Source organism: Stigmatopora argus, chromosome 8 (assembly GCF_051989625.1).
Source record: "Stigmatopora argus isolate UIUO_Sarg chromosome 8, RoL_Sarg_1.0, whole genome shotgun sequence".
In the NCBI taxonomy this organism is placed as follows: domain Eukaryota; kingdom Metazoa; phylum Chordata; class Actinopteri; order Syngnathiformes; family Syngnathidae; genus Stigmatopora; species Stigmatopora argus.
The window spans coordinates 4,888,776-4,903,606 of record NC_135394.1 but is presented as its reverse complement, the minus strand read 5'-3'; the positions used below and the strand labels follow the sequence as shown (position 1 = coordinate 4,903,606).

The 14,831-nt window shown below is 39.4% G+C and overlaps 1 protein-coding gene and 2 long non-coding RNA genes across 3 annotated transcripts; 1 reads left to right on the top strand and 2 right to left on the bottom strand.

The window, feature by feature from the left end:
* The first annotated feature begins 4 nt into the window (after nt 1-4).
* On the top strand, nt 5-12,855 carry LOC144078670 (uncharacterized). Its single transcript, XR_013301285.1, has 4 exons — nt 5-625; nt 3,775-3,876; nt 10,678-11,585; nt 12,154-12,855. It is a non-coding gene; the product is annotated as an uncharacterized LOC144078670 (long non-coding RNA).
* plvapb (plasmalemma vesicle associated protein b) lies at nt 3,542-11,343 on the bottom strand. Its single transcript, XM_077606930.1, has 9 exons — nt 10,962-11,343; nt 10,663-10,839; nt 10,473-10,566; nt 6,909-7,110; nt 6,619-6,838; nt 4,578-4,727; nt 4,395-4,511; nt 3,985-4,092; nt 3,542-3,802 (listed from the first exon to the last, which is right to left on the bottom strand). The coding sequence occupies exons 1-9, from the start codon at nt 11,163-11,165 to the stop codon at nt 3,794-3,796; spliced, it is 1,281 nt and encodes a 426-aa protein (XP_077463056.1). The 5' UTR covers nt 11,166-11,343; the 3' UTR covers nt 3,542-3,793.
* Nucleotides 11,542-14,792, bottom strand: LOC144078669 (uncharacterized). The gene is made up of 4 exons (XR_013301284.1): nt 14,184-14,792; nt 14,016-14,103; nt 13,722-13,822; nt 11,542-12,467 (listed from the first exon to the last, which is right to left on the bottom strand). It is a non-coding gene; the product is annotated as an uncharacterized LOC144078669 (long non-coding RNA).
* Nucleotides 14,793-14,831: the final 39 nt, after the last annotated feature.

Genomic DNA, 14,831 nt, shown 5'->3' with positions numbered 1-14,831 from the left:
TTTTGCACAGACTGACCTGTAAGAGTAGTCAGGATTTCCACATATATATCCAGTAAATGATTATTTAAAACTAAAATTCACATGCTGAATTTAAAATTACAGCAGCCACATTTGTGTAATATGTGTGAAATAATAATTTCTGTTTTACCTGGTTTTTTTTTCTTATTTCATTGTGTGGCGATATTTATTTTTAAGACAAGTGCATACTATATTAAGAACAGTATTTTTCCCATTAGCAATTTTGAAATCTGCACCCAAAAAATAGTTTAAAAAATGTTAGACCTAGCTACTACACATATTATCGTGTTAGTGTTTATTCAAGGGATATGCAATAACATCTTGTTTTGGAGGCACTAGGCTCCGTCTCTCCTTTGGGAAAAAATCTTTCATTATTGAAAGGAAGTTCAAAGCAAAAGCACATTGACCTGGTAATTAGTGGAAAACCCACAGTCTGGTACAGATCTCTTTCCTCCAAGATAACACCGACTCTTAGTTTATCAGAGACAGCTCCAGAATTTGGGAGTGGAGGGGATGGAACGTCTTGAACTCAACAACACTGAACCCTTGGGCCTGTTTTACCACAAGATGATAACTGACACAAGTAAATAGACTTCACTTCAATATTGTAAGTACTTTTCAGCTTTTCTTCAGTTGTTTGAGGTTTTTTTTTTGTTAATCACTTATTTGAGTTTGAGAACCTGGAAGAAATTTCCCCCAAAAATCGGGACAGTCACAACAAAAAATTGAACCAATTAAAAATGAATTTGTTTCAATTTGTCAGATTTTGACCCCTCGGCAAATGGAGAGGTCCTGTTCAAGTGACTAGCTCTTGCGGACCTCTAGTGTTAAAACTGAGAAGTGGAATTTAGATTGATTTAAGCTTCTTGTGCGGCCTGAATTTTGACACCCCTCAACTCAGTCTATTCTGACAATCACAGTTCTTCCCATTTAAATGTCGGCTATTCTGCATAAAGGGGAAAAAAGACTTGAATTTTTAGCAATTTTCTTAGATGTTCATTTCTCATTCAAAAGGTCAAATGTATACATTTATACATACACAACACATCTCTACTTTACTACCAGCAATCTATACGAACAAAATTCTGTTCAAAAAGGGTCCCAGCACTTTTTATCTTCACCATGATGTGTCACCTAAATCGCCCCTCAAGCGTTTTTAGCTTTAACTAATTCAAAACGCTTCAATTCAAGTAATCATTAGTTTGACAATAATTTGCACGTGAACATGAAGTAAATCCACTCAAATATATACAGACAGTCAGTGACCCGGGTCTCCTGCAGGCTGTGAGAAAGGAACCTGGTTAAGGCGACGTTGGCTGCGGCTTTTGTTCCCTTGTCAATCTGGCCTTGATCAAATATTTATGTTTCTTTGTTGAACTCGTCACCCTTTTCCCCGTTCGGTGGTGCTGACGACATTAACGCCATCAGAAGTGCCTCTCTCTGCGTCTTTTTCTATTTCTCGTGCGTGCGTCTGCAGTCAGACCTTTCCTCTTCCCTCTGTCAGGCTTTTCATGTTCTTGATTAATTATGACTCAGTAAGGGAGGGGGTTTATACACAACTGAATGTTAGACTTGCTGTCCAATTGAGAGATGATGGGCAGTGGCGCCGTTACGATTTTATGTGGTGTGGAAATGACATACTTACAGTACCTAAATACAGTGGCGCCTCGAGATACGAGCTTAATTCGTTCCGGGACTGAGCTCGTATGTCGATTTACTCGTAACTCAAATGAACGTTTCCCATAGAAATGAACTAAAAACAAATTAATTTGTTTCAACCCTCTGAAAAAACACCCGAAACAGGATATTGGATTGGAAAAACGTTTTATTTGTTCTAATTGGCCATCTATTAACAAAGTAACAAATAACTAGTGTTTTAATAGTACATTTGGGGGACATTTTGCACGGCAACACGCTCGTAACATGACATGAACAAATTTAAATGAATTTGGATTACGATGCAGACACTCAAAAATAAGTTTAATCTAACTTTTTAGTGTTTTAATAGTACTAAAATGTGTTTAATAGTACTAAAATTAGACGGATTTCGTGGAGGGGGGACACGATGCAGACACACTCAAAAATAAGTTTAATCTAACTTTACACTAAACTTAATTCTAATTTTGTTTTGAATTTTGATACCTTTCTACTCCTCAGCTCTATTTGCCCCGCCTCCACCCTGACTTTCAGATGCAACCTATCAAAGGTTGTTTGCTTTTGTATTCCCTTCAAAATATTCCGAAAATGACGCACACAAATGTCCTCACAATAGGATAACGCAGGACCACTTGCCAACGGGAGTATATACGCCATTCGCACTGACTAACGGGGAAAAAAAACTGGAAAAAATGCAACGCTCCGCCCAGTGCTCATAGAGACATTACACGAGGGAGTTGCGACCAGAAAGACAGTACCCATGATGTTCTCATGAGCAGCCTCTCGCGTCCGCTGTATGCTCGTATATCAAAATTTGTCTCGTAACTCAAGACAAATATTTGCCCAAAATTTTACTCATATCTCAAATTGCTCGTATGTCGGGGTACCACTGTACAGAATTGAAAGACTACAATGTCAGAACAGGGATACACACCTAAAAAGAGTTTTGTCTAATGTAATTGAGCTGATTTGAAAGTCATTTAAACTTTTTTTGAATGAATACTGAGCATAGTGGTTGCCAAAATCCATTCCACCAATCCAAATGACTTTTTTGATTTATTTTTTATCCGTCTCCCATTTCTAATCTTTATTGATTTACAAAATTAATAAGAGAAAAAGCAGTAGATAGTTGTCTTTTTGCGAATTGAATGTTTTTAAACAACAACAAAAAACTATAAATATATTCTTTTTAGTCAATAAATATAAATTATTTCTATAGTTTACATAAAAAATGTAAAGTATTGTGTTATTTCTGGAACTAAATGGACAAGATTTACTTTTGCAGACCACACAATGATATGGTGGCCCGGATATGGTCCTCGGACCTTGAGTTTGACACCCTGAAGCTACTAAGTGATTGATTAAAAAAGCTATTATCAACAACACAAGAATTACAAAGCCTTTAGAATTTGTTGTGTCGGATGGAGTGTAGTCGTGTGCTATGTACTTTTGTGTTTGTAAATGTAAGTGTGTGTAGTGTTGTCTTAAGTTCCCCAGTGTTACATTGAACGTGATGTTAACATTAACAGGATAAAGGTTATTATTTCTCCATTTGAGTCTGGCGCTTTGTTTGCAGTTTCTCAGCTTGTATGTTCTAAACATGCTTTGTTTAGAAAAGGAAAAGGAAGCAATAAAACTTGACCTAAATAGCAGGTGTATAAAACACATCATAAGAAAATGCATAAATCTTAATTATGACTCTCCATAATAACTAAAATCATCTGTTAGTCAGTCATCTTATTGGTTTCGTTACCCAGTCCTATTTTAAACAAAAGGTTCATGCAGGGTGTTTGTTTGCTAAAAGGAATGGGAGACAATATGGATTTTGGTATCTTAAGACTACAAAATACAATAGATAACGACAACATTTTGATGGTTTGTTTAATTTATTAAACTGTAAAAAAAAGAGGAGATTAGTTTATAAACAATGTGAGTTCCACCCACAAGAAATATTTACATCTTTATCATGCTTTTACATGAAGATTACTGCAGAGATACAGATCAGTTTTTCTAATTGAGAACCAATACGAGCGCATTTGACATCATAATATTTACACGTTTCTCTTCGTCTTGTTTGTTGTGTATTTGTTTGCCATCCAGACGTTTTTTACAGAGTAATTCATCTCCCCTGGAAGAGAAGAAACAAAAATATTATTAAAGATCAACCCTACCGCAAAAAGCTGACCAGACGGCCGAGTCAAAGTGAGTACATTTGAAGTAAGGCCATATATTTTTAAGCTTGTTTTTTCAGGTTTGTGATGAGTTAACCGCATTTGGCTGGCAAACAGTTCAGGGCATGTCATGAGTTACCGTTGGAGTTTTGCTTAGAGTCGGTGCTCCAAAACCAGGCGAGTTGGCCGCGCTTTGCCTGTTCTGATGCGGGAACGTCTGCGCACCGGCAGGTTTTGGTTGACCCACCTGCAGAACATGTCATAGATCTTCATTTCTGCACTGTTGCAGTTCAACATCATTACACACTCGCACCCACACAGTGAGAAGTTCAACTAGAGAGCTAGGAACGTGATGGAATTCAAGAGTTGTTATCTGGGCCGCCCATCCTTCCTGTTTCGGCTGGAAGGGGATTCCTCTCCAAAGCTGAGTCCGCACACATCCATCTCACCTCTGCACTATGCAACATTTAATGCCAGACCATTCATGGACACGGACTTCCCCCGTATGTGTTTGCGTACCACGGGCTGTGTCAATTGAGAGCCCTTTACCTTGCAATTAGGCAATGCCCTGAGGGTCTGCAGCTCGTTTTCTCTCCGGGCCAAAGTGTCCGCTTGCAATTGTTTCTGCTCCCTGAGCCGGTCCTTCTCAATCAGTACTTTCTCCATCTGAATAGAGCAGGTGTTAGTCGAAAAGGCAGAGTAGGTATGCTGGTCGGGGGTGCTGAAAAGGACCTTTTCATCGTGAGCATTTTGCTTGAAAAGTAGCTGTCGGCCGGCTTCGGCGATTGTCTCACTCCGGTTGTGTTCGCAGCGTTGCACGTCAGCGCTCAAGTGGGAGTTTTGTACTTCCAGTCGGCTCGACAAGGCTTGAATCTGAGCCACCTGCGAGAAGCCGTGGTGAATGGGATGTTAGATTAGATTAGATTATTATTCATCCCGTACTCAGGAAATTCACTGTCACAAGAGGGTGAGAACACAGACACAGGAAAGGACATTTTAGACAGAAATAAATAGGTAATACATAAGTAAATAAATAAATAAGACAGACCGACAACTCTTTTAGGCTTTGTGAAAGTTGGATTTGGCTTTGGCAGAGTTTTCTACTTCTGTGCCAATATTTTATCTGAAACCGCCTCTATTATTGCCTTATAAACTGTCTGACGGAATGTTGACGTGATCACTTTGTTTAATGCGCAATTTCCTTGCTGTCAAAGACAAAGCAACTACAATTGTATTTCTTCTTACAGAACAAATTCCAATACTTTTAGTTATTGAAATCACTATGCGAACATGAGGAAAAACTTTATATCGGCTACTTGCTGAATAATTGAGTCAGGATGTTTTTAAATAAATTAGTATTGCCATTTTTGTAAGAATTAAGAGATGCAAGAAGAGGCAACAGTTTCTTCTGGTGCCTCTACTTACTCCCTCTCTGGGTCTCCACATTGACGTTGATGCGAAACAAAATTGGGCAGGTACGAAGCCATGTTTTCACAATCGCCCCGGTCCAACATTCCTTATTGGAAGAGGCCAGAAGAATGCTGAAAAGTTTCCCAAGTGGATCCAGCAATAACGACAAAGTAGTTGACTCGCATAATTACTAACCCTTAGCCCCCACAAAACTAAATATAAGGACGCAAGTGTATGCACCACGCGACCAAGCATTTGACCAATTGGTTTTCAAGGGGAGCAGTAAGAACTGGACAAATGTGTGCTCTGGTGTGTGCATACACGGGCCCAAATTCAAAAAATCGAGCGCGGTAAGATCCTAGAACATTTGCAAATTTTTGTTCAAAACCGCATTCAAATCGGATGTATTTTGTCCGATGTTAACGAACAAACACGCATACACACACACACACACACACATTCTCTGAAATAGTAATATGTATAGGTGACCTTTTGACTCTAACCAAATGCTTTCAGAAAGTGATGATGCATGGCACCAAAACACCTTATTTAGCAGTGCATCCCCATTACTTTTGGGTTGTTATTTGGCAAGGATATGTGTCTTTGTTCTCCAAAACTTTTTGCTGTATCAGTAGAGTCATAAATTTATATCTACAATGACCTCAAGTTTACCTCAGAGGGCAGCTGTGGCCTTAAGTTGCTGTATTAGTATTTTTCCATTGGTCAGACATCCTCTCGAGAGGATGTCGATTGTTCTCTGTCTGAAGCAATTCAACTAAAGTACACAATTGAGTCATCTTGATAATATTACTACCATTTTAACACAATATGTCATAGATAATGAATGGAGTGTCTCTTTTGTATGAATGTGCAATTTCAATTTAAAAAATATCAGATTTGTTCACTCATTTTTGCAACGATGCTCATGTTGACTCACTTTGATGTAAGTTTGTAGTTACCGAAGGTGGTGCTATGATTAGCTATAATATTATATTTCTATGAAGTGGAGGAGTGCTCCCTAAAATGGGGTAAAATAACTTTGCCTTGTAACATGCTAGGCTGACTGGACACTCTAAATTGCCCCTAGGTAGGAGTGTGTGCGTGAATGGTTGCTTGACTACTTGTGCCCTGTGATTGGCTGGCCACCAATGCAGGGTGTCCCATGCCTCTGGCCCGAAGTCAGCTGGGGTAGGCTCCAGCAGCCCTGTGACTCTAGTGAGGATAAAGCGGTTCAGAAAATTAGGAGAATATATTTTAAACCCTTTTTTATGCCTGATCCCGATGCTCTAGGATTCCAACCCCAATGCAGCTTTTTGTGCAATCGTTTTCCTACCTCTAACCCAAACCCATTCCATGCACGTACCTTGTTGCCCACGTTGTCCAAATACAGCTGAAACTTATTCTCCACGTCTCTGGACAGGTTGCTACAGCTGTTTCTTATCCTCTCCACTTGTTCCTGCTGGCTCTGACAGGAGAGGTGAAAGGTCAGCTGGTGGGGGAACATGTTGTTGATTTTGTTGAGAAAATCCCTGGTCACTGTTTGGATTCCGTCCAGAGAATGAGCAAAGTCTTCTTTACACTTTCTGTGGAAACACAATGTTGAACGTCTCACGTCTCTCTGCGCTTAGTTTAGTTTGATGTTCACGGGCACACCTGGTGTAAGCGGTGTGCTGCTCCTTCAGCATGGTGTTTTCTCGTCGTAGGGCAATGACGTCCTGGTGGTGGACGTCTCTGTCCTTGAGGGCGTCGTCCCTTTCGTGACTCAGGTAGCGGACTGTCTGGCTGAAGTTAGCCTCGATGAGCTCGATCATGGCCTTCTGCTGCTCGTTGAGACTTTGCAAGGTTTTCAGTTGATCTGCAAGGGTCGCACAATCATTTTTACAGTTTTAGCCTATGACAGCTGCTTATTAATTTATTACAGGTTGTTGTTGGTTGTCTAGAGAAGTCATTACAGTGGACAGCAATTCAATGGCTGGCACTCAAGACTCTTAACCCTTTATAGAGAAAGTGATTATTATCGGTCTTTTTTTTTTAAATTGACAAGACTTTGAATCTTCATCGGCAAAGTGACTATTTTAGTCACAAAAAAGTCACTTTTTTCATAGTTTGGCTGGGCCTGTGACTTTTTTCTTTAAAGACGACATAGTATAGTAAGGCTTATTTTCTTTAAAAACGACACAGTATAGTAAGGCTTTTTTTTTCTTTAAAAACGACATAGTATAGTAAGGCTTTTTATTTACAAAAAAGACCATGTATAGTAAGGCTTTTTTCTTAAAAAATTACCATGTATAGTAAGGCTTTTTTTCTTAAAAAAACGACATAGTATAGTAAGGCTTTTTTTCCTAAAAAAAACGACATAGTATAGTATAGCTTTTTTCCCCTAAAAAAAACGACATAGTATAGCATGGCTTTTTTTCTTGAAAAACGACATAGTAGAGGAAGGCTTTTTCCCTAAAAAAAAAACGACATAGTATAGTATGGCTTTTCCCCCTAAAAAATGACATACTATGGCTTTTTTCCTTTAAAAAACGACATAGTATAGTATGGCTTTTTTTTCTTAAAAAACGACATAATATAGTAAGGCTTTTTTTCTTAAAAAACGACATAGTATAGAATGGCTTTTTCCCACTAAAAAACGACATAGTATAGCATGGCTTTTTTTCTTGAAAAACGACATAGTAGAGGAAGGCTTTTTCCCTAAAAAACGACATAGTATAGTAAGGCTTTTTTCCTAAAAAACGACATAGAATAGCATGGCTTTTTTTCTTGAAAAACGACATAGTAGAGGAAGCCTTTTTTTCTTAAAAAACGATATTGTATAGTAAGGCTTCTTTTCCTAAAAAACGACATAGTATAGTAAGGCTTTTTTTCTTTAAAAAATGACATAGCAGGTATGGCTAAGAGAGTCGGAGAATAAATCTGACTTCTGATTCTTCACCTTCTAGTTGTTGCTGTGGTCCACTGGCAAAATCATTGGGTTAGAACATGATGTGGGAATCAGGAGTGAGTTCAATTCCACTCTTTGCAATTCTCAAATTGTTTATTGAGGTAATGAAAAGGATAAATACAACTTCCAACTTTACTGTGGTGCAGTGGCAAAGACAATGGGTCAGAACTTCAGGTGGACTCAAGTTCAAATCAGAAGTGAGTTTGATTCCACTCTTTGCAATTCTCAAATTGTTTATTGAGGTAATGAAAAGGATAAATATAACTTCCAATCACTTCATTTCAGAAGACACTGTGGTCCAGTGGCAAGAACAATGGGTTGAAATCGAAGTTGGACACAAGTTCAAATCTGGAGTGAGTTCAAGTCCACTCTTTGCAAATCTCAAATTGTTTATTGAGGTGATGAAAATGATAAATATAACTTCCAATCCTCCCATTTCAGAAGTCACTGTGGTCCAGTGGCAAGAACAATGGGTTGAAATTGAAGTTGGACACAAGTTCAAATCTGGAGTGAGTTCAAGTCCACTCTTTGCAAATCTCAAATTGTTTATTGAGGTGATGAAAATGATAAATATAACTTCCAATCATCTCATTTCAGAAGTCACTGTGGTCCAGTGGCAAGAACAATGGGTTGAAATTGAAGTTGGACACAAGTTCAAATCTGGAGTGAGTTCAAATCCACTCTTTGCAAATCTCAAATTGTTTATTGAGGTGATGAAAATGATAAATATAACTTCCAATCATCTCATTTCAGAAGTCACTGTGGTCCAGTGGCAAAGACAATGGGTCAGACAGACCTCAAGTTAGTGGATTTGACTGCCATTTGGGAGATGGGGTTCGAATCCCGCTCTCGTTTGACTAATCACTACACAAGTAGTTCAGTAAATGGGTAATCCTTTTTTCATTCAAATAAAGACTTAGTCATTTTTTTCAGCAAAACAATATTTCCGGTCAGCCGAAGGCTGACCGGAAGACAGTTGGGAGGGGGGGGGGTTCCTGGTGGTGTTCGACAGTCGGCCTGCGGCCGACTGCCGACACCATACAGTCGTTGACTGGCGACACCGGGACGTGAACCCTCGACACCCACGTCGCAGGCAGGTGACTTACCCACTACACCACGAGGCGGCCCGCCTATACAAGATTGGAAGTTATATTTATCCTTTTCATTACCTAAATAAACAATTTGAGAATTGCAAAGAGTGGAATTGAACTCATTCCTGATTTGAACTGGAGTCCACCTGAAGTTCTGACCCATTGTCTTTGCCACTGGACCACAGTGACTTCTGAAATGATGAGATTGGAAGTTATATCTATCCTTTTCATTACCTCAATAAACAATTTGAGAATTGCAAAGAGTGGAATTGAACTCACTCCTGATTTGAACTTGAGTCCACCAGAAGTTCTGACCGTTTGTCTTTGCAACTGGACCACAGTGACTTCTGAAATGAAGTGATTGGAAGTTATATTTATCCTTTTCATTTCCTAAATAAACAATTTGTGAATTGCAAAGAGTGGAATTGAACTCACTCCTGATTCCCACCTCAAGTTCTGAACCAATATTTTTGCCACTGGACCACAGCAATAACTAGGAGAAGAATCAGAAGTCAGATTTATTCTCCGACTTTCTTAGCCTTATTATACTATGTCGATTTTTTGAAGAAAAAACCCTTACTATATACGTATACATATGTGTATATACACACATCTTCATTGTGCATTATTTATCTAGTGCCAAAAACAGTTTAGCAATTATTGTTATCATTTTGTTTTAGTTTTTTTAAATCTTTTTTTCTGCCATATAAGTACATTTATAAATTAATATAATTTTAATGAAAATTTAATTCATGAATGTATAAAATGAGGAAAATACACACCGGCCCCACATAACACTCATAATTTTGTATAGGTTACCATTTTGTACCATTTATTTGTCTTTGAAGCTAAGTAAAAACATATATGTCATGAGCATATCTGAATTTGGAAAATCTTTAAGAATTGATATCTCTGGATATTGGAAAATTATTTGCTGTACTTAAGTAAACTTTAAATAGTTGAGTAAGGTGCTATTGTTTCTTCAATATTTCTTCAGGCTATCTAGATCATATAAACACATTTAACAAGCCAAAACTGCCGTAAGAGAATGAAAAAGGCCAATTTTGGTGTAAAGAAGTATTACTTATTGTTACATAACAAAATATTTGATGAAATAATTATTGTTGCACTCATTTAAAAAAAAGATATATATGTTAAAGGAAAATGAGGGATACATACTGCTAGTCGTGGTCACCATGGGTTGCTGTATGGGTGGAGTGGGACAACGCATCCCCATGCTTCGAGTTGTAGCAATTGGCCTTTCGCAGTTGGACTATATTAAGTTTTTGAGAAAATAACAAAGAGAAATCATGTGTCGTCCGTCCTCTATTGGGAACCATAAAGACAGATTTTAAATATTTACACTTACTAATTTTGTCATCAGGTCAAGCTTTGTGGCATTGGCGTCAACCTTCAGCTGCTCCAGCTGTTTCTCCAGAGCACCTTTTTCAGCTGTGCAAGCCCCCAGTTGAGCTCCCAGATCGCCTTTTTCCTTCCTCAGCTGGATGTTGTTATCACTCAGTCGGTTGTAGCCAATCTCCAGGTCCTGGACAAGAGGGGAGCATTTGGGATCATTAAGTAGAAGATACCTTGTAAAATAAATTTCATAACTTCCGTTTCCTCTGAAATGGAATGTTAAAGACTAAATGTGCGGAGCAAATTCCTCACCTTGACTCTCATCTCCTCGGCTGACTTCTCCGGCTGCCCGTAGATGAGGAAGAGCACCAGGCTGACGATGATGAGGGATTGGATGAGTGAGGAGAAGAAGAAGACAATCCTCATGTAGTATCCACAGCTCTTGCCTTTGCGCTTGTGCAAAGGCTCCCTAGCCTCCAGGCCAAACTTGGCCTGGGAATAGCTGGAGCTGTACATGTTTGGAGGTGAAATGGTGGCAGGTGGTTTGGGAGATCTAACCAGCAAAAGGTTGGACACTTCACAAGTTCCCCCCTTTAAGCGCAGACCGCCAAAGTCAAGCGTTGGAGGTGAAGTCGTCTGTCTTCTGAGGTTGTCAAAGCACAACACGCGGGAACAGACGTACGTGAAGGAGGAGGGTCGTGGGGCCGTGTTTATAAATGCCGCTGGGGCCACACTTGCAGTCCATCCTGGCCCAGCCCTCACATCACATACCTCCCCTATCCTCCTAGCCCACCCACCAGCTCGACCCCTGCCACTACCGTGCCCTCTGGCCACCTCGCCAACGTGATCTCAACGTTATGACATTTGGACCAAAATAGATTGTTGTGCATGGAAATATTTCAGGACGAGTTGCTGCTGATCATCCTTTGATATCTGGTAGGTTTAACACAATGACATTTCCTGTGAAAAAAATGTTTAATTTGGTAGTTTAGCCACGCATTACATTGTTCATGCCATAGAGTAGAATCATCATAACCTCTAATTGTGTTGTGACCACATCAAAAAGAGCCATTTTGTTTCCATTGGGAAAACAAACAAATATTTCAAAACACCACAGGTAACACCATTGTTATCCAATCCACTGAATTCAGAAATCCTCAAAACACACAAAATCAAGCCATTTTGACGAAAGCATAGTGTTTCACCCAAGTTTGACAAACACTTGCCATTCATTTCCATTGACCGCACTAACATTTTCAACACGCGCAAAAACTTCCATCTACTCTTATTGATTTTCAAATGGGACCCACCAAAAAACTGCATAGGCACACATCATAGTACATTAGTCGCACGCCCAGCCAAACTATGCAAAAAAGTACGACTTATAGTCCGTAAAATACTAAACTTTATGTCATATTTTTCACATAGCAATATTTTTTGGAACAGTTGAAATTCATATTCCGAGTGCTATAATTGAATTTCTTGTGCTTCACTGCTTTTAAAGAGGATTCCTCCCCACATTCCCCAGACTGAAGAATGAACAAACTAAGAAAACAGCATATCCTGTCCCAAGCGAGCACGGAAAGGAGTCATGGCAGTGGAGGAGTGAAAGAATGAAAACAATGGGGAGCTGTCATTCTCCGGGGATACACAACAAACTCTGCCGCAGTCAAGAGTCACTGGGCCCTCCCGCTCGCTGTTATCTTCAGCGATGACGTGAAGACCAGCCAGCAGTCCAGAGCAGGGTGGAAAAGGGGAAAGGTCTTCTTAGCCCCAAGCTTTCCTGCTCCCCATTGTCTCCCGAACAACATTCCGTAACTGGGGAAAACCTCATTTATGAATGTGTTTGACAGAAAGTGAAGAATTATTCAGAAAACACAGATGTTCAATTCAAAACAGGAAAGCTTATGTAGGAAGAATGTCTACTTTAGATAAGTAACAGGAGACACATGATGTCTTAAGCACCATATTGGAGATAGCCTTATTCAGTTTACGAATTCATCAATCGGTCCATTGACAGGGAAAGAGCGTGAAAGCGCGAACGTCAATACAAATCGATTTATAAATCCCATAATCATCAAAAAGATTCAAAGTAAAACCCCCATTAAGGTGTAGTGAACATTAAAATGTTAAAGAACCAATTCACATATTACTATTAGTAGACAGTGGTGGACCATAAGGCCTTCTCTGCTGGCCTAAAAAATATCTGAATCACAGACTGGTGTTAATTATATTTTGTCCATGAATACTTATTAAATAATTACAAATTGTCCATCCGTCAGCTTCCTTTCATTGCTTTTCCCCTCGTTAGGTTAGGTTAGAACTTTATTTCATCCCGTATTCTGGAAATTTCTTGCGCTGCTTCCAGATGTCTTTTCATATTTAAGCATTTAACCAATCACATTTCAGCCATTATTTGTTGCCAGGGTCAGAAATTTACCTGGAGGCCTTCACAATCAGTTCTGCAGGCCCTGCAGCATAAAATAAGCCTCGAGAAAACTGTTGCTTTAACCAATCAGATTTCGAGTTGGCGACACCAGGCGTATGGATACGTCATCGCTTTCACAAACTATGATTGGCTAGTGATAGAGTGGAGTCTATTTTTAATGCGCATGACCGAGATCAGAGTTCAAATGCCCGCCGCCAACCTTCAAAATGGCGGATGAGCCAGCAGTCAGTACGAGTGTGGACTGCAGAGCAGCTAAGAAGTGACGATTTACCGGAGAAAGACCTGATAAAGTTCTTACCGGACAATGCGGCGCCTTGGGTAGGTTGTCATTTGGGGATTTCGAAGCCCTAGTTCTCATTTTAAGAGTGCTTTTTTACGAGAGCATACTTCGTTGGCGTGATGTGGCACCACGAGGATGGAGACATCAAAATGTTTGCAAACAATTTGGCTACAAGAAATCATTCTACCTATATAAGAGGGGGGAAGTAAATTGCAACATACATTCAGTGAGACCTCACCATGGAAATATAATTCATAAAATAGATCAGATTTCACATCATTGAGTTATAAGATTCTAATGTTTTAATTTGGATGAGTACTTGGATATTCTACAATAAACAAACCTCTCAGAAGACTGCCAGCATTCTCCAGAGTTCAGAGAGACATCATCTTCAAGTGGGCAACCTGGGAAGATTACCTGGCCCTCCAGAGTCTGGACATGGGCCTGATGCATGCAAAAAAAAGCAAAAGTTAGCGTATATAGAGACTGGAGATCCAACAGAAAAGCTTAGGTGGTTTCTTTTTTGGAACTAGTTTTACCTTGATCTGTATGGCCCAGGGGAGCTGCGTCGACAATAGGCGTAACAACGCCCATATTGTCCCACCGTATTGAATGTGGAAAAGATGGTGTTGCTTACCGTGCTCCACAAGGTGGTTTGTCCTCCCAACTCAATGTCCATGTTTTGAAGATGACATAGAATAGTCGTGATTTTTGTGGTCTTGATGCTGTGAACCAGTACGTGTCAGTACACTAATTTGACACAATATGGAGTAACATTTTTACTTAGTATCGTACATCAACTCACCTTTATTCCAGAATGTCCAATCAGCGTACCATGCATGTCTTTGGAATGTGGGAGGAAACCGAAGCACCCGGAAAAAACCCACACAGGCCTCGGGAGAACATGCAAACTCCACACAGGTGGACTGACCTGGATTTGAGCCCAAGTCCCCCCCACTATGAGGCCGATGCGCTAACCACTCATTGATGCTTTTTTTGTGTTGCAGCTGTAGCTGCTGTAAAGGTTTTATAACCATAAAATAGTTATTGAGGGTGAGATTGATTCAGATGTAGCACTAACCACTGCTATTAGAAATGAAAATCCATAATGAGGTGCAAGCTTCCTTGCATTAGTCATCCATTTCGAACGTCATTTCCAGGAGAAAGGCTGCCATCTCCTGACAGCTATGTGAAGAACAAGAAAAATAAAATTGATGAAAAATAAGTGTCATTTATCTTATTACATCTGTGCAGATGATTAATTTTGTTGCTACATACAATCATAACTATGTTGCAAGGGGATTCACTATATGCGCTCATTCTGGTTTTCGCATTGTAAAATCATCGATTAAGGGGTACATTTTACAATACAGGAACATACAAAATCACTTTTTTTATTCAATCAGTGTGAAAATCTTGTTTTTGAATTGAAATATCCAATTCATATTACTGC